The sequence below is a fragment of the Pseudophryne corroboree genome, chromosome 4 (assembly GCF_028390025.1).
Source record: "Pseudophryne corroboree isolate aPseCor3 chromosome 4, aPseCor3.hap2, whole genome shotgun sequence".
Classification (NCBI taxonomy): domain Eukaryota; kingdom Metazoa; phylum Chordata; class Amphibia; order Anura; family Myobatrachidae; genus Pseudophryne; species Pseudophryne corroboree.
The window spans coordinates 577,126,209-577,152,125 of record NC_086447.1 but is presented as its reverse complement, the minus strand read 5'-3'; the positions used below and the strand labels follow the sequence as shown (position 1 = coordinate 577,152,125).

Below are 25,917 nucleotides of genomic sequence, written 5' to 3'. Positions count from 1 at the left end.
TTAGGACTGCTTCAGCAATGTTTATAAACCTTGTCCAAGTTCCGCAATTTTCTGTACTGTAAGTCACTTCTGTCTTATTTATGTACTCTGTGTGGTGCTGCGGACCCCTTGTGTAGCATGTAAATAACTGATCATCTGCTTCATGTGTTTACATTTTGGAGTAGCTTTTTTTGTATTTCCTTTTTTGTTGTTGTGGGGGGGGGGGGGGGTAATAATTTAGGGGAGTATTTATCAAAGCTTGGAGAGAGACAAAGTACCAACCAATCAGCTCTTGTTATTTCATGACAGACACTAATTGATTAGTACTTTATCTAGCAGCGAAAAACCGCTGCGTGCAAACGGTTCAGAATGACCCCACAAACCCACTACAGGTTGAGTATCCCATATCCAAATATTCCGAAATACGGAATATTCCGAAATACAGACTTTTTTGAGTGAGAGTGAGATAGTGAAACCTTTGTTTTCTGATGCCTCAATATACACAAACTTTGCTTAATACACAAAGTTATTAAACATATTGTATTAAATGACCTTCAGGCTGTGTGTATAAGGTGTATATGAAACATAAATGAATTGTGTGAATGTACACACACTTTGTTTAATGTACAAAGTTATAAAAAATATTGGCTAAAATGACCTTCAGGCTGTGTGTATAAGGTGTATATGTAACATAAATGCATTCTGTGCTTAGATTTAGGTCCCATCACCATGATATCTCATTATGGTATGCAATTATTCCAAAATACGGAAAAATCCGATATCCAAAATACCTCTGGTCCCAAGCATTTTGGATAAGGGATACTCAACCTGTATTACAACTGGTTTACAATGTGCAGTTATTTTCTACAATAGGTGTTTGCTGAAAATGTAACTCTATTTTGTAATAATGTAATTAACAATGTGATACAATCTCTCTCTTTAATGCAGTGAAGCTGTTTAGTCTGTGATCTTGCTACAGTACTGGATTACCAATGTTTTAGTGAGCAGAAAATGAGGGATGGGATGACCAATAACATTTAACCATGGACCTACAGTTTACATTTTATATAGGGCAGAGAAATTGATGCTGTATAAATTTACAATAAACTTGCAAATAATCCACAAGGTCCGTGACAGGTGTGAAAAATATAAAATCACAACAGCATTCCAGATGATAAGGGTATCTGTTCAACAGATGTATACACTATTGTATTGGGATTGCCTGTATGCCACCACAGGGCATAAACGTAAGAAAATGCCATGTTTTAATATATAAATGCAAGGCCATACTAATATCTTTGAAGCTTTCTATTTTACCTCATACTGATTTCAAAAACTTCAAAGCAAATCCTGGTTTCAATTAATAAATTCATCCCTGGACCAGTGGCATCAAATGGAAGTCATTCTCTCTGCAAATGAACGTATGTGAACACTAGCTATTAGGACTCCATCAATAATGAATGCAGCTACGGATGGAGTGGGCCCGGGGGAGTCTGTGGGCCTTTACATTATTGATAAACTTGAAACTGACCCACTGAAAGGACCGTAAAAGCATACTCTTCTTTGAATGCCTCTCTATTATACTGCCTGTGTCATCTTTGTTTGCAGCGCTGCCCACATCAGTTAGAAACACTGTACACGCCTACACTGCAACATCGGCAACATCTGTCAGGGAGGATGATGACTGTGCAGCACTATTACTGCAGACACGTTGGCATTATAGGTAGTCTACAGATCATAATTGAGTAATGCAAGGAGTCTAGAAGTCTCCTATTCAAATCCCTGTACAATATAGGTAATCTAGGAACAAATATTCGGTTGCCACAGACTACATAAATAATGACATGCTTTAGAAAAACAATACAGGTAATAGCATTTGGTCAGTTTTTGATCATGAATTTATGAACTCCTTGGAAGAAACTTTGTATTGTATTTTTGTTCCTTTTAGGGGTGTTTTGCTTTATATAGGGTGTATTAAGAGAGGAGGGGGCCTGTGTGCAGTCTCCTTGTTGGCCCCTTCCTCATTTGCAGTTTGCACAGGTGAGTAGACTCTGGAACTGGCCCACACCATGGGGGTCATTCCGAGTTGTTCGCTCGGTAATTTTCTTCGCATCGCAGCGATTTTCCGCTATTTGCGCATGCGCAATGTTCGCACTGCGACTGCGCCAAGTAAATTTGCTATGAAGATTGGTATTTTACTCACGGCATTACAAGGTTTTTTCTTCGTTCTGGAGATCGGAGTGTGATTGACAGGAAGTGGGTGTTTCTGGGCGGAAACTGGCCGTTTTATGGGAGTGTTTGAAAAAACGCTACCGTTTCTGTGAAAAACGCGGGAGTGGCTAGAGAAACGGAGGAGTGTCTGGGCGAACGCTGGGTGTGTTTGTGACGTCAAACCAGGAACGACAAGCACTGAACTGATCGCACTGGAAGAGTAAGTCTCGAGCTACTCAGAAACTGCACAGAGAAGTCTTTTCGCAATATTGCGAATCTTTCGTTCGCAATTTTGATAAGCTAAGATTCACTCCCAGTAGGCGGCGGCTTAGCGTGTGCAAAGCTGCTAAAAGCAGCTTGCGAGCGAACAACTCGGAATGAGGGCCCATGTGTCCATGATTATTATACAGTGAAAATTGCAGCCCCATTTTCCTGGTGATTTGGCAGTACTGCCAATGTGGGACTCCGGAGAGGTAATTATTAAACATGGGTGCAGTATGGGCCCTCTGGATTCTAGGCCCGAGTCTACCACATACCATGCACTCATTATAGACATGCGGAATCCACTGTGAAAAACTTTATATTTAGAAGAAAAGTGTGTCTGAGCATGACATACCTACTAACACTCTAAATTAGAAAAATGTTATTCAAATTCTCAGTGACGAGAAGGATAAGAATATTCTTATAGGGGTTTCCACATAAGCTGAGGGGTTCAGTATGATTTCCCGGCGGCTGGGATGCCGGCCGTCAGTATACAGACAACGGCATCCCGGCTGCAGTATGCTGGCAACGGGGCAAGCGCATAGAGTCCCCTTGCGGGCTCTCTGCGCTCGCCACGCTGCGGGCTCAGGTTTTATTCCCACTCTACGGGTGTTGTGGACACCCACGAGTGGGAACAGTCCTGTTGTGCTGGTATTCCGGCTACCGGGATTGCCTGTTGTCGGGATTACGGCGTCAGTATCCTGACCGCTGGGATCCCAACAGCCGGCAAATTAAACATATACCACGCTGAGATCTATTTGCAGGCCCAGTCATATATAGTGTAGATATGACTAAACACCTTGTTTACAAATCTGCCATTCACCAGATACTGTAACTCAGTGATTGGGCTGTGTAACTCTTTATTGCATAGAATACACTTGGTCCAGTTTGGCCCAAAACATTTCCAATTAGGCCAAAAAGATTAGATTTTCATCTAAGAAGATGATAGCTTGAACATCATTTGTCGACATATGGCAATCTGAAAGAGTTGATTGACTTTTTTTCTACTCCTATGATGGAACAATTGTATGTACATAATCAAGAATAAGAAAATCAGTTGCCTACAAAGGATGACAAAAAGAGGACAAATTGCACTTTGAACAAACAGAAAATTAAAGACAATGTTTATATTAGCATAAAATAATAGACCAATAAGTCATGGCATCAGTGATAAGGATACTATGAAGAAATCTGATATTTTATGATAGCTGCAGCTCCTACCCTCTTGGATGGGTGGGGGGGCTGGCTGTGATGGATCTGACACCGGCAGACCAGCGCATGCACACAAGCACCGGCTTCTAGGGACTGCACTAGCTGCAGACCCTAGAAGTCGGTTAGGGCTGCCAGAAAGAGAGAGGAGCGGTTTTCTATTGGAAGTGCTCTCTCTGGCAATCCCAGCAGGGAATGGGGGGACACCTCCCTCTGGGACAGCATGACCTGCGAGTGATTAGCAGATAGTGCTACTGCCAGTGAAACCAGTACAGCACAGACTCCAACTGGCTCACTAGGGGTGGCAGATTTTACTAGGGGACTGCAGACCCCTAGATAAAATCCGCCACTAGCTGCCAGGAATATTTGCATCTGTTATATAAAACCATAGAAAACACTGAACTATTTTATACTTTTTCAGAAACATCTAGCAACTTCAACAAACTGTTCAAAATGTTGCACTGTACCTTTTGTTTTAAAGGCAAAGTTGCACAGTTTGCACACATAGGGCCGTACATCCGTGTGGGTGCGGATATGCTTCTTCAGCATGCTAGGCTTCTTACAGCGTATACCACATTCTTCACATATATACTTTCCACGACCTCGTCCTCTCACATAAACATAGTCTTCATTGGATTTAAAACTGTTGGTGACAAAATTACAAACAGTGATTCATGAGTGATTTTCAATCCGTATCAAGTCTACGAGAGTGATAAATTACCAACCAGTTAGCTTCTGTCCTTGACAGAAAATGACAGATTCTGATTGGTTACTATGAGCAGCTATTACACTTTTATTTAGCCCCAAGATTTCTTACAAACACTCCTCATCCCCCACCCCCCACACACACACACTTGTGGTTAAAGAGAAACGGTTTATAGAAAACTAGTTATGTAACTGGGAAACACAGTGAAACTTTTATTTATTTATTTATTTAATTAATTAAAGAATCTAAAATATTTTCTTGCACAAACAATTCCTTTTACACCATTTGTAAAGAGTTATAGTAATTAAAAAATGTACTTCTAGCAACTCATTAATTACAATATATTTAAAAATAGTCTTTTGTTAATTGCTAGGTAAGGATGTTGTATATGTTACATGAAAGTAAATGTTATTCATTTCGGAATGGAATTGAATGTAATTTATTTGTGTCATGATCCCTTCAATGTAATTTAATTTTAGTTGTAATCCCATCAAAACGATGTAATGTGTCAGCACAGTATAAATAAAGCATAATAATAATAATCATCATAATGGAACAAAAATGTGTAAGGCAGAGACTTAATTGAATGTGGTTATTCTTTTTAAATCAATATAAAAGCCAAATCTCGCCCACAAGAACACCTCAGACTCGGCAAGGAAGTCAGTATTAATCCTCCCCAATAACCTAACCAACAAATGATTTAGACCAGGCCAGAATTACATCATTGAAGACTATGGCACACAGTACTTGCCATTTAAGTCCCTCCACTTTTATCACCACACCATACCTCTATACCAATCAGTCTGTAAAATTGCCCTGTTACAGCACAGAATATAGTGACACTCACATTACCTCTCATTCATTTATGTCCTGATTTTGGAGGACTATTGATCAGTACAATTTCAGCTTTTTAGCTGAGAAGGGCTTCACCAGGTCTTGTTAAAGTTTCTTAGTACAAGAAAAATGACAGATAGTCTCGCTCTCATGCCTCATATGAAATATGACATATAGGGCCTGAATCAGAGGTGGACGCAATGCTGATGTTTGCGCAGTAAAGTAATTCATTGCTAATGCTTAAGCACAAAAATTCCAGAAAACCACTGTTGTGTACGGAGCCGCTTGCAGTAGAACCGGCAGCGCACAAGCATGGGCATTCTATGGGAGGTGGCATGAAGTGTTTACAAATAAAAGGCTGTTTCATGGGCATGTCACTGAACGTGGCTGTGTTCACAAATGCAGATCCACAGCAGCAGAGCCCATGGTTAGAGGAATTTGAGAAGGAAACATGGAGCAAGGCATAGGCTGTCACAAGTGTCAATAGTTACATAATATGTGCATCACTTTAGGTGAACTATAAAATAAATGTAAAGTCCTCTGTTTATCAGTTTAGTTTATGAAAAACCAACATGTGCACCACAAAGACCGTAATGCAATGTTAAACTGGGTACACACTATGCCAACTTTACGACGACGCACTGTCGCACCAATAGCAACTGATTCAAGTAAGCCTATACACCAGGGCTGTACTGCCCGTCTACCACTTCTGGCAAATACCAGGAGGGTCGATGGGCTGGTGGGCTGGTCCGGTCACACAGAGAGAAGGGAAGGCCGCTTGCAGAGCAGCTTCCGGCTCTCTGTTTGTCCCCCCCCGCCATCTGAAGTGCTTATTCTATGAAATATGGGGGGGTGCTGTGAGTCCACACTGCCACGAATAGTGTCCGCGCGCCCTCTTTCATGGCGCATGCGTCCCTTTCACTGCCATGGCTGATTTTCAGCCCCAGTCTGGTTCCTGATATACACTAACCAATTGGCTGCTCAATATGTCAGCCCTCACATCACAGCTGTATGGGCATTTGAATTTGCCCCCCCCCCCCCCCCCCCCAGATTTGACGTCTGTCCTTGCAGCAAGAGTACGACCGCCCATACACACAGCCAGATGCACTGATATATTTGCAGATATATCAATCATCACCTGTACTGCAGGGCCGACGCTTTATGTCTGAACGTCGTTGTTTACAGACATTTCGGGAGAACACACAAGCCGGTCCACTCATGATATATTGAATGGCTGAGATATCGCTCCAGTGTGTACCCAGCTCTTGTTTTTTCAACTGCAATATGACATAAGAGGTAATTCCAGTCACACAGCAACATCACATGTTCAGGTCCCATCCATGCCTCAGGCCAGTTTCAGTTTTAGCTTAACAACAGAAAGATAAAAGTGGAGTACTGTAGTTGCCCAAAGCAATCAATCATCTTCTGTCGTTTATCTTGCACAGTATATTACGTGACAGCTAGATGTTGATTGGTTGCTCCATGTTATCAATTTCCTCTTATCAAAGCATAGAGAAAGATAAATTGGAGAGAAATAAAGTACTAACCAATCAGCTTCTAACTCTCATGTTACAGGTTATGCTTGAAAAATGACAGGAGCTGATTGGTTAGTGCTTTCTTTTCTCTCTACTTTATCTCTCCATTCTTTGATAAATACTTTGATAAACTTGATACATCTACCCCATAAACTGCTTTCTTCTCTTACATGCATGTGTAGTCATTTGAATGACAAAAGATACATATATATGAGGTAGCCATGGAATGTGTGATGGAAACAGTGAGTACTGTAGGGATCACCAATTCCTCACAAATCTCTGTGAGCAGATATTGTTTTCTTCTCTTTAATGGAAGCGACAAATCATTTACGCTTTGCACTCATAGTTAGCCTACACCCGTCACTGTCATTGTTTAGAAATAACTATTATGCTGGTGATATATTTGAGAAGAAAATCAGATAGACCAATTATCTCACACTGCCATACACTGTCCAATGATTGATCAAAATGATCAGATCTGAGCACTAATTAACGCATGTGTCGGGCATGCTGAAAGAATTTCTCATGGCCGACAGGATGATAACTGGCGCGTGGTCACGGCCATACATTGTGCAGTTATTGGCCCAGGCCACCTTTGGAAATCGTTGTGTGAAAAAAATCTGGATATTAAAATCGATTAGTGAGGCTGGAAAATCTTGTCTGTCAATTGTTGATAACTTATCAAAAGGATATGTGAGATGCCTATTCTACAAACTGAAATCAAATGGATTCTATTTAATATCTCACATGCAGATTGTTGCATGAAGTTACTATTGTTCTTTTATAGGTGAATAACAGATTTCACAATTTTGTTTTGTGTGCTAAATTCTGTAGCAAAAATCTTTAAAATAAATAAATAAAAAGAACCGATGTGCAGTCAGCTGGAGAAAAAAATAGGATTTTAATTACCTACCGGTAAATCCTTTTCTCGTAGTCCGTAGAGGATACTGGGGTCCACATTAGTACCATGGGGTATAGATGGGTCCACTAGGAGCCTTGGGCACTTTAAGAAATCAATAGTGTGCACTGGCTCCTCCCTCTATGCCCCTCCCACCAGACTCAGTCTAGAAACTGTGCCCGTGGAGACGGACATACTTCGAGAGAAGGATTTAACTGAACAGTGGTGAGATTCCGAACCAGCACACACAACAAGAGGAAAGCCAAGCTAACCACACATGAAACAGGAACAGCAACGGCTGAACCAACATTACTTAACCAAGGAACCCCATGGTACTAATGTGGACCCCAGTATCTTCTAGGACGTCAGAGAAAGTACTGTTGCACACAGCGCCTGATTCAGAGATGGAGCTTTTGCAACAGAAAGATGCATCGCTGTGTGATACTGTACTAATGCTGCAGGATGCGTTGTGTGTCATCTCATGCCGGCTAGTCCGATTCCCTGCTGCATCAGACATCAGAGTAACCCTCAGGAAGGCTGGTGTTTTCAAACTGCTGGGGGCCAGTAAAGCTGCATCAAAGAATGCTGCCACTGGCCTCAGCACAACCAAAAAACATGGCCAACACCCTCCATTTCCTGAAATGCTGGCAATACCAGCCCCCTTCCTGCCCCCAAACGGCACTGACACATATGTGCAGATCTACAACCATCCAAGATGAACATACAAATCAGGTGAATTAGGCCCATAATCCTTCTTTTACGTTTAATTCCCAATACTTTTTCAGCTAAATAAAGTCAAATATACACATTACACGTTATGCAACATATATTTAAGTATGTGCACTTTGTGTACATGCGTGCAGGTGATACTAATTTTGACATACCACCCAACTGTCCCATATAAATGTGAGTGCTCTTTCCCTCCGACCTAATAAAGACAGCATTGTCCAGTTTAATGCTGGTCCGGTCTGTTTAGTTAAGGGACTGGGACAATGTTTTATATGGACATAATTTAAAGCTTTTCTAAGCAACCTAACCAAAATTAACAATCATTGCAAGCACTAGATCTGTGTTCTTCACACTTATAAAAGAAGTGATATATCAAGGGATAATAACTGTTAGAATATAGCTGCTTTTCCTCAAGAAAATTGCACAGTCCCAGATGGAGCCCTAACTTGTAGTCAGCAGATGGCAATAAAGTGATTTGCAATATGTGTTAGGAAAGTATCACTGCTTATTCAAAAGGTTTATCAAGATCATTTCAACAATTATTTGCTCTTCAACATTAGGTCAAAGCAGGAGCATTATTATTAGAATTTTCAGAGACAAACTGCAGAAGTTTAGGTATACTTTTCAAGGTATCTCTTTTGCAATCATCTGTTTGAGTCATATATGGTGCGGGTATAATATAAACAGCTTTGTCACTCTATGCAAACTCTATATCACCAAACATAACATTATATCTTAGTATGGAGTCCCTTTTTGCGACATATATGCCAGCGAATGAGGTGCATAATAGATAGGGGTTGCTGCGTCATGGATTTGATTCCAACCAGGGCTTTATCTGCATAGAATTTTCCACGTTTGCGTTGGTCTCCTCAGACTATGCTGGTTTCCACCCACAATCCAAAAACATACTGGCAACAATTATTCCTAGTAGTCTATTTGTGCACCTGCTTGTTTGTTGGGGAATTTAAACTACAAGCTCGAATGTCCACTGATTTAAATGACAAATATTGTGTGTGCAGGGGCTGATGTGTATGACAGATAACCAGGGCCGTAACTAGGGTAGTGACCCCGGTTTGCAGAATCTGTCTGTTTTGCCGGTGACAGCTGCAGCGCTGTTCGCTGTGAAGATTACAGCAGGCAGTCCGACTGTTATCCCCAGTGTGGCCCGCAGTGCAGCGACAGAAGAGGACTGGTAGGTCCTGGAGTGGGTCAGAGAGCGCTGAAGCACTATTGTCATTGATGATGTAAGTGACTCACACTCACTCACTCTCTCTCTTACTTTTTACTGTAGGTGGGAGGTGTAGGGGCTCTACATGGCATAGTGTGTAAAAGGGGCTCTAACCGGTATAATGTGTGTAAGGGGCTCTACCGTGCAGTAATGTGTGTAAGAGGCTCTATCTGGTGTAATGTGTATAAGGGAAATACTTAAAAGCATTTCCTTTTTAAATACCAGGCATAAACATGATCAGAAGCACTGAATTTTAAAACTCAAAACTTCGTAAATAAACCCCCTAGTCTTAGAGATCAGCATTTCAAGCATTACTCTTAACGTGCTTTTAAGATTTTTTGCTTGAACGGTTTTCTTCAGGTAATGCCACATTTTAGTTGAGGTAAGGTCAAAACTTTATCTTGGGTTCTAAAACACAACAACCAGTTGTAGATGGCTACAACATTGCGGATTAGGATTAGTGCCTTCCTACATGACACACAGGGTTAAGCTTCTGACATAGGGGGTCATTCCGCGTTGATCGTAGCTGTGCTAACGCAGCCGCCGCGGCATGCCCACCCAACGGTCCGGCCACGCCTGCATTGGCCGGACCGCGCCTACTAAACGGCGGCTTAACGCCGCCGTTCAGCCCCCTCCCGCCCAGAGACCACCTCTGTCTCAGAGGCGATCGCTGGGCAGCGACGACTGCCATGCGCCGGCGCACTGCGGCACCGGCGCATGCGGAGTTCCGACCCGATTGCTGCGCTGCGACAAACTGCAGCAAACGATCAGGTCGGAATGACCCCCATAGTCCTGTGCAATTTATTATTACAATCCACAAATCATTGCTTACTGCTGGTTCTTCAGGCTACAAAGCACACCATACAATAATACTCCCACTTCAATGTTAAGATATGTGTATATAACTGCTGTCCTTATAGAGATGGTAAATCATTTTGGACTTGTGTAATACTAATTCTGATTTGCTCAAAGAGCTGATAACCTGACTAGCAAGCATCTAAACATTTTGCAACTTCCCACAATAATCTTCTGTCTTCTAGTACTGACCTTTATGAATGCAGCAGCAGGTTTGCTACTGTAGCACAAATGTGATGTTGGTTCTGATGTACATAAATGTCACTTAACATCCATGCAGACTAACTACCATAAAATATTGGGTAAGGATGAGGTTCTTTTGTTCTAATAAGGTCTTTTATTTCCCCACACATAACACTTCCCATGTATGACAAAAAAGTCAACCACATAATATTCATGCATTCATTTTCTGGGCCAACCAAGAAGTCTTTGAGAAACGTGAGACAGGCAGCAATGTATATTTTGGAGAGCACTGATTTCCTCTTGCTATCCACATAAAAACACCACTCCTTGTCAGTGTTTTACTTATGATTTGTTTGAATACAGACAATGGATAAAACAAGTCTTTTTGTGACTATAGAGGATCGTAGACCTTGGAAGGATTGTTGGTAGAAGATTAACAATGGTGTTTTCTTTATTTGTACATAATGGGGCTGATTCGGAACTAGGAGCAGAGCAATGAAAGCAAGTACAGTAATTGGCCCTACACACCTGCGGATTGCTGGCCGAGGTGCTGATGGATGATACGGCCGACGGACGACCCGGCAGCGGCGGATGGGGGGGCGGGGGGTATTGACAGGTGGAGTGAAGTTTCTGCACTCCACCTGTCACCTGGCACCATAGTCCTGCATGCTAATATGGACGATATTGTCCATACTGGCTTGCAGGCATAAACGAGTCGGCACCAATGATGAAAGAGCGCAGGGCCGCGCATCGTTCATCGTTGGTGCCTACACACTGAGCGATATGAACGAGATCATTCATAATGCTCAGTGGAATCGGCCAGTGTGTAGGGCCCATAACTTTGCACCTGGACAGACCATGTTGCAATGCAAGGGGGTCAAATACATTTATATTTTTGCATGCATGTAGGCCACAAATGCTGAGCATCTTTATTTGTACACTGGAATTTAGATTTGATCTACAGTAGTACACGCCACTCCCAAACCTCAATTTCTGCCATTTTATATCTGGTCCACCTGCAGTGAAACATGGTTTTACCCAGGTGCAAAGTTACTTGCTCTGTTTTGCTTTGCTCCTAACTCTGAATAAGCCACACTTCTACATGCCTGTGCATTTATAGAGGCCAACGTTCTTCATGGAAAAATGTGTATCCAGCCTCATAAGCAACTATTATTCCTAAGGATCCTCACAATCTCTTTTGGGCAGGGGACAGTATGAGCAGAGCCTGATTAAGGGTTCCAGCCGCCCTATAGTATTGCCGCCCAGAAGTATTGGATGATCAGGCCCTGAGTATGAGTACGTTGCTCAGATTGAACTCAGTTGTTCCTTTGCCAAATGGATACTTTTTTTTTTGTCATCCAGCTTTTCTTACAGTGTAGCAAGTAAAGTCAAAGAGCTTCTCAAAGACATTAAATGCTAGCTCTGTATGCTGTATTTATTAAAGACATAATAAACATTTTCGGTTGCATGCTGAGTTGAAAGCAAACCAGCCGTAATGACACCCACATTGTGTGCACAGAGAAAATGCAGTATTTACACGTATGGTTAGTTGCATGCATCTCTATGACTGAATCTCCCCTACCCATACACTTGGTTCCATAGCCATCTCCATTATTAGGGCTCCAATTAAAAACAGACATATCTTCTCATACACACTACTCTGTACAGCTTGCAATTCCACTGACACACCATTAATATATCCCTGCCAAACTTAGCCTATGTATAAACACTGATACCATACAGTCATGCCTGTTCAACTGCAAGTTGAGATACGACTCACCACCACCTTGTACGTAATTGCATATACTTAGCACCGTAGCCTGCACAGTATGAAAACGTGCAAAATACATATGCAAATCACACTTGTGTTGAACTGTGCATTCACTCTTTTATGTGTTACATGCTTAGTAATAGCCTCTAATCTGAAACTATAACTAGGACTTTAAGTTAAGGTCAATTCAATTTTAATCAACTCAAAACAGATGTACATGTCATTCTAAAGTTATCACAATATGGTATACAGTAAATATTACATTAAACAGTATGTCATAAATAACCCAATTCCATATCATTCCCCAACAAATGAACAGGTAATAAAGTATAATGATACATAAAATAAAGAGACTACAAAAGTTTTCTGCAATTTATCGCAACTGGACAAAACAGAATAGTACAGTATTTCAACATAGCCAGTAAACTAAGAAAAGAAGTTGCAGATTACGATGAAACATTATGCAAACAATAGTATTCCACATAAAAAGGCAATACACAGTGAGCTGTTTTATCACAGGAGGCAGATACAATGCAACCCAAAAAAAGTAGCCTTGGGGTTCTTAGTCTTTACACATCCACACTGTATATATGCTCTTTTATGGAAGATTAAGCGGGTATTCAATTAAGTGCTGTTTTTTTCGGCTAACACTAATTCGACCATGTGTATTCAATAGCAGGGCGTTTTCGCCCATTTTTTAATGCATTTTCCGTTTTCGCCCATGTCGATTTGACAAAAAAGTGAAAAGGCATGGGTGAAAACGGATCCAAAATTGGCGAATTTGAGAAAACACCTGCAAATTTGACAAAACACGTTTTTCGGCGGCAAATTCGACAATCCACTTGGTTTTCGCCAGTGCCGGATTTTTCGACCAGTAGAAAAATCAGCACGGGCATTGAATAGACGGCCGAAAAGTACAGATTTTCTGACTGTCGGAAAATTCTTCACTAATTGAATAGAAGCACTACTCAAAACTGACTCGATACAGGTTTGCCAGAGCAGAGGCTTCACAAGGGTGTGTGGAATGCACCCGGTTGTCACCCTTCCAAGGGTGTCAATAAAATGCCAGCTCCACCGGGGTGATAGGGAGCAGAGTGCTACACTGGGACATTCTCCTGCAGCGCCCATCTCCTGTCACTGAGGAGGAACCAGTAGTTCAACCTGAGTCTCCAGGAATGCTGTACCTGCCCTCAGAGTGATGTAATGTGGGCTTTCCGCGATGCCACGCTCCCAGATTTAAGTAAGCTCGGTTTTCCCACAAGGCCACACCCCCTTTTTCGGATGCATGTGGCTTCAGCACGAGTGGGTGTAATATTTACTGCATCGGGTGCCACTGGCCCCGGTGTTGCCTCTGTACCAGAGGATGTTGGTTGCCTGATTAATATTTGCAAACAGAGTACAGGTCGGGTATCCGTTATTCGGATACCCGAAAACCGAAATATTCCGAAAATTGAAAAATTTCAGCCCTGTAGTGACATCATGACACGGCTGGCCAATCACAGACAGGAGGGGGAGTGGCTTTGCAGCCATTCCTTCACCATCGCTGCTGCCAGGACCCACTGAGGACCCTCCTGCCGATGCGCTGAATTCAATGCGACCTCTGGGAACCATCCGGATAACAAGTATTCTGTTATCCAGAAAAACCTCATATCTGTAATGCTCCTGGTCCCGAGCATTCCGGATATGGGATACTCAACCTGTATATTTATTAAAAATAGGATTTTAAATAACTACCGGCAAATCCTTTTCTCGTAGTCCATAAGGGATATAGGGGACACATTAGTGCCGACACATAGACCTGTTGGATAGTAAGTCGAATCCAACGAGCAATGGACTGCTTTGAACCAGGGCAACCCTTCTTCTGCACATCATAGAGCACGGACAAGGAATCAGTCTTTCTGATCCGAGCTGTACGCTTGACATAGATCTTCAAGGCACGCACAGCATCCAATGCCTCCGGAGGAGCAGAAGTGTCAGAACAGGACGGAACCACAATAGGTTGATTCAGATGAAACGCGGAAAAAACAACCTTCGGCAGGAACTGCTGTCCTGCTGTCTACTCCGGAGCTCTGCTCTGTCCTCGTAAAAGACCAAATACAGACTTTTATACGATAAGGCCCCCAATTCCGAGACACATCTAGCAGATGCCAAAGCCAGTAACATCACCGTCTTCCACGTGAGGTACTTGTCTTCTACCATCATCAGAGGTTCAAACCAGGAGGACTGAAGAAATCGTAATACCACATCCAAATCACAAGGTGCCGTAGGCTGCACAAATGGAGGTTGGATGTGAAGCATCCCTTGTAAGAAGGTCTGAACTTCCGGCAGTATAGCCAACTTCATTTGGAAGAAGATTGAAAGAGCTAAAATTTGAACCTTAATGGATCCCAGCTATAAACCTTAATCCACTCCAGCCTGCAGGAAATGAAGAAATCTTCCCAAGTGAAAATCGGCAGATGGATATGTGCATTCCTCGCACCAGGAGACGTATCTCCGCCAGATATGATGATAGTGTTTTGACGTCACAGATTTTCTGGGTTGCACCATAGTGCCAATGACCTTTTTGGAAAGTCCCTTGTGAGCTAGGATGTTCTGCTCAACTTCCATGCCGTCAAACAAAGCCGCCGTAAGTCCGTGTAGACAAACGGTCCTTGTTGAAGAAGAGCTCTTCTGAGTGGTAGAGGCCAAGGGTCTTCGACGGACATGTTCCGAAGATCTGCGTACCACGCTCTACGGGGCCAATCCGGGGCAAGCCGAATTGCTTGTACTCCTTGATGCCGGATCCTCTTGAGCACCTTTGGGATCAACAGAATCAGAGGAAATATGTAGACCAGCTGGTAAGCCAAGGCGACGCCAGTGCTTCCACTGCGCACGCCTGAGGGTCTCTGGATTGCAAGCAACAGGAGAGAAGTTTCTTATTGAGGCAAGTCGCCATCATGTCGATCTGGGGGTAACCCCACCGGTCGATGATCTGTTGGAAGCACTTGAGGATGTAGGCCCCACTCCCCTGGGTGGAGATTGTGGCAACTCAGGAAATACGCTTCCCAATTGTCCACTCCCAGAATGAAGAATGCGGACAGTGCTAGTGCATTTCCACCCAGAGGAGTATTCTTGATACTTCTCGCATGCAGGCCCTTATTTTGTCCCTCCTTGTCAATTGATGTATGCCACAGCCGTGGCGTTGTCTGACTGTACCTGAATTGCTTAATACTGGAGCAGAAGGGACGCCTGAATCAGAGCATTGTATATAGCCCGAAATTCCAGGCTGTTGATCGGAAGAAGGGCCTCTTGGGCAGACCACCTGCCCTGGAACTGTACCCCTTGGGTGACAGCACCCCATCCTCTCAGACTCGCATCCGTCGTGAGGAGAATCCAATCCTGAATTTTGAAGCGTCGACCTTCCTGGAGATTGGAAGACTGCAGCCACCACAGGAGTGAAATCCTGGCCCGGGATGACAGTTGAATCATCCGGTGCATCTGAAGATGGGAACCGGACCACTTGTTCAGGATGTCCAGTTGAAAAGGTCTGACATGGAATCGTCCATACTGGATGGCCTTGTACGAGGCTACCATCTTTCCCAACAATCTTATGCAAAGATGAATGGAAACACGAGTCGGGCGGAGAACCATGCAAACCATTTCCTGGAGAGTTCTCACTTTGTCCTCTGGGAGGAACACTTTCTGCGCTACAGTATCCAGTAGCATTCCCAGAAACAGGAGCCACTGAGACGGCTCCAGGTGGGACTTCTGTAGATTGAGGATCCACTCGTGGTGTGACAGAAAGTGCATAGTGCGATCTATATGGAGCAGCAGGAGCTCCCTGGAACTCGCTTTTATCAGGAGATCATCCAGGTAAGGGACCACGTTGACCCCCTGGACCCCGAGCTGGAACATCATTTTCGCCATCACCTTCGTGAACACCCTCGAGCTGTAGATAGGCCAAAGGGTAACACCTCGAACTGGTAGTGATCGTTCAGCAGGGAGAACCTCAGATAGGCCTGATGAGGAGGCCAAATTGGGATATGGAGGTAGGCATCCTTGATATCCAAGGACACTGGCAATTCCTGATGTTCCAGGCCTGCGATCACTGCTCTCAAAGATTCCATCTTGAATTTGAAAACCTTTAGGTAAGGATTCAAGGACTTCAGATTCAAAATTGGCCTCACAGACCTGTCTGGTTTTGGCACAACGAAAAGACTGGAGTAGTAACCTTGTCCTTGCTGTTGCAGAGGTACTGGAACAATGACTTGGGACTGGACCAACTTTGTGATGGCCTGTAGTAGCGTAACACGCATATTTTCCAAAGCTGGTAAGCTTGATCTGAAAAATCGTTGGGGAGGAGCACCCTCGAACTCCAGCTTGTAACCCTAAGAAATAAGGTCCCTTACCCAGGCATCCTAGGCTTTTTAGGTTTACCCCTGGTGCCTCTAGCTGCACTTGATGCATCTCTGGCCCTAGATCAAAATCTGGTGGACCAAAAGGACTGAGTAGACGGTCCTGGGTAGGTACGTCAAGCAGGCGGAGCCCCCGAGGGAAGAAACGCGGATTTCCCAGCAGTAGCTTTGGAGATCCATGTGTCCAATTCGCCCCCGAAGAGCCATTCACCTGTAAAGGGAAGAGATTCCACCACGCGTTTGGAGTCATCGTCTGCAATCCACTGACGCAACCATATGGCTCTGCAGGCTGACACCACCATAGCAGTGGTCCTAGCATTAATATTGGCAATCTCTTTTAGGGGTATATTCAATTGAAGTCAGATCCATTCCGACATTCATTTGTCGGAATGGATCCGACCTGGGCTATTCAATGACATCTCAATTCGACTTTTAAAAAAGTCGAATTGAGATGTGGGAGGGGAGACGGGGGAGAGCCGTGGGCAGACAGGGGAGAGTAGCGCTACAGCAGCGGCTATATATATATATATATATAGCCGCTGTAGTGTAGCGCTGCTCTCCCCAGTCTGACCGCGGCTCTCCCCGTCTCCCCCCCCAGACCCTCTGCCTCTCCACGTCCCTCCCTGCATTACAACCGCCGAGGTCTCGCTTGCTGGAGCCGGGTGGACACGGCTGTGAGCGGCAACTGTGACATCCTCCAGCGCTGCTCACCCCGACCCCGCCTCGGCTCTCCCCGTTCCCGCCTCTCCCCGTCTCCAGTGCTGCTGTAACCATCTCATTCGACTTTTTTTGAAGTCGAACTGAGATGGTCGAAAAGGGGGCCAAAACCTGTCAGTTTTGGACCCGTTTTCGACACAAGCACGTGGATCGTCAGCTATTCCGCCAAGCCACGTGCTTTTCGACAAGCCGAATTCATCGACTTGTCGAAAAATTTGGGGTTATATTGAATAGGTCGGAACCCCTTCCGCCCTAAAAAAGTTGAAAACTGCTATCTTTTCGACAGAGGACAGCTTTCAACTTTAATTGAATATACCCCTTAGGGAGTCACAGAGGACTCTTGCTGTGTCCTGAATGTGTTTTAGGAAAGTTACCATAGTAATTAGGTTCATGTCACCCGAGAGACCCTCCTGAATTTGATTAGCCCAGGAATGAATTGCATGTGTCATCCAGCAACCTGCAATGACCGGTCTTTGAGATACACCTGCAGCAATGTAGATAGATTTCAGTGTGTGCTCAATTTTCCTATCCCCTGGGTTTACTTTACAGTAAAGGAGCCCGGTGACGGCAGTACCGCCTTCTTAGAGAGGCGAGAGACCGAGACGTCTACAGCCGGAGATTCATCCCAGAACTTTCTACCCTCAGGGGCAAAGGGGAATGTATGCAAAAACCGCTTTGACACCTGATATTTCTTATCTGGATTCTTTCAGGCTAGCTTAAATAAATCATCTAATTCTTTAGAATCAGGAAATATGACAGTCAGTTCGTCTTGAGGGAGGAAAAACGACTGCTGATTTGCAGCGTCCTCTAGGGGGAGCTTTAGCACATCCCTTATAGCTAAAATGAGGGGTTTAGTACCCTGAGTAGGAGTGGAATCCCCACCTAAGGGATCCACACCATCCCCATCATCCTGTATATTATCATCAGAATCTGATAGAAGTGCAGGTAAAGCACGTTTTGGCGCACCTGTATTAGACGGGGGGAGGGAGGGGGGATGGGGAACATCAGCCCTGGCACCTGGATCTGCTACTGCTTTTTGCAGTTCTTGTGTTTTGTTGCCATTAGCAGTGAGCTGAGATGACATATCAAACAGTATAGTTTTGATAGCCCCCAGCCAGGTGGGCTCGTGACTCTCCCCCACATTGTCCTCAGCATTTTGTGAGGACTGACTACACTGCTCACATGATATGGAACCAGATGAAAGAGGGCAGAATCTGGTATTACATACACTGCATAACTTGTGCTTTATCATTATGAAGTACACACAATACACATACAACACAGACTGATTTACAATGCAAGCCTGCCTTATTGCATGTGAGAGGAGACACAGAGGAAGAGAGGACACCAGCACACCCAACGCTGTAGAGCCCCAGTGAGGCTGTCAGCATTTTACATAACAGCGAAAACTGCTTATACAATGAATTCCCACAGAGGAATAATATCTGTGCACAAATAGTGGCTCACCCCCTAATCAACACCCTGTACCAGTGATCCAGCGTGTGACAGTCTGGAGAAGCTGTGAGGCTGCTGCTGCTTATGCAGAGGAAGGCGCTGAAATGCCGCTGAGCCCGCTCTGATGTAGCTCTGTCCCCCGTAATGGCGCCGGAGCTACAGATATATATTTATACTGGCCCTGTCTCCTAACCATGCTGTAGCCTCACATAAATGTTTAGTACAGCCATCGCTAGCCAGTCTCACGCAGGGGCTATAGCGGGTCTCCCCCAGGAGGGACCCGTATGCCTCACCCGCGCTTGTGCCGCACCAGGAATCGGGGTACCCCCCTAGCGGGGGCCCCGGTTTGTACTCACCACCGACGATCACCTTCAGGCAGTGTTAGGGGTGTGTGGCGTGCTGCGGCTGTGACAGCCAAGGCGCAGTGCCCCGCTGAACAAACAGCTCCTCAGGACAGTGGCCCTGCAGCGGGGAAGCGGCTCTGCACCTCGTGAGGCAGGTAATCGCCCCCCCCTAATTCCCACGGCGCAGGTATGCTGTTGCCCAAACAGCATACCGAAAGAAAAATAAAAGTTTTAAAATAACCTGAAGAAAAACTCTGGAGCTAGCAGAGTGTGCATCATCCGCTGAGGGCACTTTTTTCTAAACTGCCTGTGGGAGGGGGCATAGAGGGGAGGAGCCAGCACACCCAGTGGAATTTTTTTTTACGTGCACTGGCTCCTTTGGACCCCTTCTATACCCATCGTACTAATGTGTCCCCAATATCCCTTATGGATGCTAGAGAAAATTAGTTAACATGTCCTTTCACAATGAACCAGCTTGCATAGAAATGTAATGTTATAGTGATCTTGCATCACATGGCGATACCTTCTCTTAATAAAATATAATTTACAACTGTGGCACAGATATTCCAATATTTCCAATGTAGAGAAGAATAACTGTATATCCAACAGAACCTTTTACGTACAATAAATAAATGATTGTTATCTTACCCTCCTTCAAATATTTTAATCCGTATTGGTTCTGTTTGTTTAGTTGAAATGTCTTTCTCTCCATGACTTTCTCCCTTTGTCCTCTCTTTGCTGCTTCCAGCAGTCTTCTTTTCAAGTTTACTGCTAACCAGGAGGGATGGTTCAGGTTTCATCTAAGTCATAAAAATAAATAACAGGAAAGTTGTTGTATGCTCTCTAAACTAATGACACTGATCTGCTTTAACTCTATCCGTATTCAGCGCCATGTAGGAGTGCTCCCTGAGCCTGTAATATTTGATGAGCTGGATCAGTGGTAAGAAACACATGTGGTCAACGGCCCTTAAGGCAGATGCACTGTACAGAATGAATTGCTGTGAGAGCTCAGCCAGTGATGACTTATGCAGCATACAGTAGTATGTGCTATGTACAATTTGTGACATGAGATATTTTTAATAGGATGTGAAATCTTGGTGCTAAACAACAATGGGAAACAAATATACCATATCTTATCATTTTCTTTAGGCAACTGTGACAGGTTCAGAAAAAAATAATAACTCACTGTTTATGCAAATATTATATTCTGCAGTTTATATGTATAATACATGTTAATAATAAGAATTTACTTACCGATAATTCTATTTCTCATAGTCCGTAGTGGATGCTGGGGACTCCGAAAGGACCATGGGGAATAGAGGCTCCGCAGGAGACTGGGCACAAAAGTAAAAGCTTTAAGACTACCTGGTGTGCACTGGCTCCTCCCCCTATGACCCTCCTCCAAGCCTCAGTTAGGATACTGTGCCCGGACGAGCGTACACAATAAGGAAGGATTTTGAATCCCGGGTAAGACTCATACCAGCCACACCAATCACACCGTACAACTTGTGATCTGAACCCAGTTAACAGCATGATAACAGAGGAGCCTCTGAAAAGATGGCTCACAACAATAATAACCCGATTTTTTGTAACAATAACTATGTACAAGTATTGCAGACAATCCGCACTTGGGATGGGGGCCCAGCATCCACTACGGACTATGAGAAATAGAATTATCGGTAAGTAAATTCTTATTTTCTCTGACGTCCTAGTGGATGCTGGGGACTCCGAAAGGACCATGGGGATTATACCAAAGCTCCCAAACGGGCGGGAGAGTGCGGATGACTCTGCAGCACCGAATGAGAGAACTCCAGGTCCTCCTCAGCCAGGGTATCAAATTTGTAGAATTTAGCAAACGTGTTTGCCCCTGACCAAGTAGCTGCTCGGCAAAGTTGTAAAGCCGAGACCCCTCGGGCAGCCGCCCAAGATGAGCCCACTTTCCGTGTGGAATGGGCTTTTACAGATTTTGGCTGTGGCAGGCCTGCCACAGAATGTGCAAGCTGAATTGTACTACAAATCCAACGAGCAATAGTCTGCTTAGAAGCAGGAGCACCCAGCTTGTTGGGTGCATACAGGATAAACAGCGAGTCAGATTTTCTGACTCCAGCCGTCCTGGAAACATATATTTTCAGGGCCCTGACTACGTCCAGCAACTTGGAATCCTCCAAGTCCCTAGTAGCCGCAGGCACCACAATAGGCTGGTTTAAGTGAAATGCTGAAACCACCTTAGGGAGAAATTGAGGACAAGTCCTCAATTCTGCCCTGTCCGTATGAAAAATTAGGTAAGGGCTTTTATAGGATAAAGCCGCCAATTCTGAGACACGCCTGGCTGAGGCCAGGGCTAACAGCATTACCACTTTCCATGTGAGATATTTTAAGTCCACAGTGGTGAGTGGTTCAAACCAATGTGATTTTAGGAACCCCAAAACTACATTGAGATCCCAAGGTGCCACTGGAGGCACAAAAGGAGGCTGTATATGCAGTACCCCCTTGACAAACGTCTGAACTTCAGGAACTAAAGCTAGTTCTTTTTGGAAGAATATTGACAGGGCCGAAATTTGAACCTTAATGGACCCTAATTTTAGGCCCATAGACAGTCCTGTTTGCAGGAAATGCAGGAAAAGACCCAGTTGAAATTCCTCTGTAGGGGCCTTCCTGGCCTCACACCACGCAACATATTTACGCCAAATACGGTGATAATGTTGCACAGTTACATCCTTCCTGGCTTTGATCGGGGTAGGGATGACTTCATCCGGAATGCCTTTTTCCTTCAGGATCCGGCGTTCAACCGCCATGCCGTCAACGCAGCCGCGGTAAGTCTTGGAACAGACATGGTCCCTGCTGGAGCAGGTCCTTTCTTAGAGGTAGAGGCCACGGGTCTTCCGTGAGCATCTCTTGAAGTTCCGGGTACCAAGTCCTTCTTGGCCAATCCGGAGCCACGAGTATAGTCCTTACTCCTCTCCTTCTTATGATTCTCAGTACCTTGGGTATGAGAGGCAGAGGAGGGAACACATACACTGACTGGTACACCCACGGTGTTACCAGAGCGTCCACAGCTATTGCCTGAGGGTCCCTTGACCTGGCGCAATATCTGTCCAGTTTTTTGTTGAGGCGGGACGCCATCATGTCCACCTTTGGTTTTTCCCAACGGTTAACAATCATGTGGAAGACTTCTGGGTGAAGTCCCCACTCCCCCGGGTGGAGATCGTGTCTGCTGAGGAAGTCTGCTTCCCAGTTGTCCACTCCCGGAATGAACACTGCTGACAGTGCTATCACATGATTTTCCGCCCAGCGAAGAATCCTTGCAACTTCCGTCATTGCCCTCCTGCTTCTTGTGCCGCCCTGTCTGTTTACGTGGGCGACTGCCGTGATGTTGTCCGACTGGATCAGCACCGGCTGACCCTGAAGCAGAGGCCTTGCCTGACTTAGGGCATTGTAAATGGCCCTTAGTTCCAGGATATTTATGTGAAGTGACGTTTCCATGCTTGACCACAAGCCCTGGAAATTTCTTCCCTGTGTGACTGCTCCCCAGCCTCTCAGGCTGGCATCCGTGGTCACCAGGACCCAGTCCTGAATGCCGAATCTGCGGCCCTCTAGAAGATGAGCACTCTGCAACCACCACAGGAGAGACACCCTTGTCCTTGGAGACAGGGTTATCCGCTGATGCATTTGAAGATGCGATCCGGACCATTTGTCCAGCAGATCCAACTGAAAAGTTCTTGCGTGGAATCTGCCGAATGGAATCGCTTCGTAAGAAGCCACCATTTTTCCCAGGACCCTTGTGCATTGATGCACTGACACTTGGCCTGGTTTTAGGAGGTTCCTGACTAGGTCGGATAACTCCCTGGCTTTCTCCTCCGGGAGAAACACCTTTTTCTGTACTGTGTCCAGAATCATCCCTAGGAACAGCAGACGTGTCGTCGGAATCAGCTGCGATTTTGGAATATTTAGAATCCATCCGTGCTGTCGTAGTACTACTTGAGATAGTGCTACTCCGACCTCTAACTGTTCTCTGGACCTTGCCCTTATCAGGAGATCGTCCAAGTAAGGGATAATTAAGACGCCTTTTCTTCGAAGAAGAATCATCATTTCGGCCATTACCTTGGTAAAGACCCGGGTGCCGTGGACAATCCAAACGGCAGCGTCTGAAACTGATAGTGACAGTTCTGTACCACAAACCTGAGGTACCCTTGGTGAGAAGGGCAAATTGGGACATGGAGGTAAGCATCCTTGATGTCCAGAGACACCATATAGTCCCCTTCTTCCAGGTTCGCTATCACTGCTCTGAGTGATTCCATCTTGAATTTGAACCTTTGTATGTAAGTGTTCAAGGATTTCAGATTTAAAATAGGTCTCACCGAGCCGTCCGGCTTCGGTACCACAAACAGCGTGGAATAATACCCCCTTCCCTGTTGTAGGAGGGGTACCTTGATTATCACCTGCTGGGAATACAGCTTGTGAATGGCTTCCAATACCGCCTCCCTGTCGGGGGGAGACGTTGGTAAAGCAGACTTCAGGAACCGGCGAGGGGGAGACGTCTCGAATTCCAATTTGTACCCCTGAGATACTACCTGCAGGATCCAGGGGTCCACTTGCGAGTGAGCCCACTGCGCGCTGAAATTCTTGAGATGGGCCCCCACCGTGCCTGAGTCCGCTTGTAAGGCCCCAGCGTCATGCTGAGGACTTGGCAGAAGCGGGGGAGGGCTTCTGTTCCTGGGAAGAGGCTGTCTGCTGCAGTCTTTTTCCCCTTCCTCTGCCCCGGGGCAGATACGAGTGGCCTTTTGCCCGCTTGCCCTTATGGGGACGAAAGGACTGAGCCTGAAAAGACGGTGTCTTTTTCTGCTGAGAGGTGACCTGGGGTAAAAAAGGTGGATTTCCCAGCCGTTGCCGTGGCCACCAGGTCCGATAGACCGACCCCAAATAACTCCTCCCCTTTTTACGGCAATACTTCCATATGCCGTTTGGAATCCGCATCACCTGACCACTGTCGCGTCCATAACCCTCTTCTGGCAGAAATGGACAGCGCACTTACTCTTGATGCCAGAGTGCAAATATCCCTCTGTGCATCTCTCATATATAGAAATGCATCCTTTAAATGCTCTATAGTCAATAATATATTGTCCCTGTCCAGGGTATCAATATTTTCAGTCAGGGAATCCGACCAAGCCACCCCAGCACTGCACATCCAGGCTGAGGCGATTGCTGGTCGCAGTATAATACCAGTATGTGTGTATATACTTTTTAGGATATTTTCCAGCTTCCTATCAGCTGGTTCCTTGAGGGCGGCCGTATCAGGAGACGGTAACGCCACTTGTTTTGATAAGCGTGTGAGCGCCTTATCTACCCTAGGGGGTGTTTCCCAACGCGCCCTAACCTCTGGCGGGAAAGGGTATAATGCCAATAATTTTTTAGAAATTAGCAGTTTTTTATCGGGGGAAACCCACGCTTCATCACACACCTCATTTAATTCATCTGATTCAGGAAAAACTACGGGTAGTTTTTTCACACCCCACATAATACCCTTTTTTGTGGTACTTGTAGTATCAGAAATGTTCAAAACCTCCTTCATTGCCGTGATCATGTAACGTGTGGCCCTACTGGAAAATACGTTTGTTTCCTCACCGTCGACACTGGAATCAGTGTCCGTGTCTGGGTCTGTGTCGACCACCTGAGGTAACGGGCGCTTTAGAGCCCCTGACGGTGTTTGAGACGCCTGTACAGGTATTAACTGATTTGCCGGCTGTCTCATGTCGTCAACAGTCTTTTGTAAAGTGCTGACACTATCACGTAATTCCTTCCATAAGACCATCCAGTCAGGTGTCGACTCCCTAGGGGGTGACATCACTAATACAGGCAATTGCTCCGCCTCCATACCATTTTCCTCCTCATACATGTCGACACAACGTACCGACACACAGCACACTTTTTTCTAAGCAGCTCAGGAGAGCCACCTAGACTGCACCCTTCTCGTTCGGGCACAAAAATCTAACTGAGGCTTGGAGGAGGGTCATAGGGGGAGGAGCCAGTGCACACCAGGTAGTCTTAAAGCTTTTACTTTTGTGCCCAGTCTCCTGCGGAGCCGCTATTCCCCATGGTCCTTTCGGAGTCCCCAGCATCCACTAGGACGTCAGAGAAATATTGATAATATCTGTAAATAATATTTATAAAATAACATTAATGACCAAGATCCATTGATGCTTTTCAAAAAAAAAAATGCTCAGAAAGCGCTTACTGTATGTACTATTTCCTGTAGCCGCTTCCTCATACTCACGTATTGTTGATGTAACATTGGGCTTGATTATAGACCTCAGTTGCATGCGCAGCTGTAGTTTCGCTAGCAGCTGACTTGTGAAAATATGCTAATGACTTAGCCGCCATCTTGTGAACAGAGACAGCCACTGCCGGTGTCTCACGTCCACCGTTCATGTACATAAGCGGGAACACTGGTCGCACTATTGGATGCCTGAGTAAAAGCATCTCACCTAAGGCACTGCTCAGTACGAATTTGCAGTGGCTGACTAGGGAACACCCAGAAATCCGAACATGGCTGCGTATAATTTAACCACACCCTTTACTTCTCCAGATGCTTACTTCCTATCACTCACTTT

General features: G+C 45.0%; 1 protein-coding gene across 7 annotated transcripts in view; it reads right to left on the bottom strand.

The window, feature by feature from the left end:
- The window catches only part of HIVEP2 (HIVEP zinc finger 2), a 356,839-nt gene that overhangs the window by 14,577 nt on the left and 316,345 nt on the right, over positions 1–25,917 (bottom strand). For all 7 annotated transcript variants that reach the window (XM_063917491.1, XM_063917490.1, XM_063917492.1 and 4 more), the window contains 2 exons: positions 19,958–20,109; positions 4,128–4,303 (listed from right to left, as the gene is read on the bottom strand). In XM_063917491.1, coding sequence (XP_063773561.1) covers positions 4,128–4,303; positions 19,958–20,109 — 328 coding nt within the window. The remainder of the gene's footprint in view (positions 1–4,127; positions 4,304–19,957; positions 20,110–25,917) is intronic.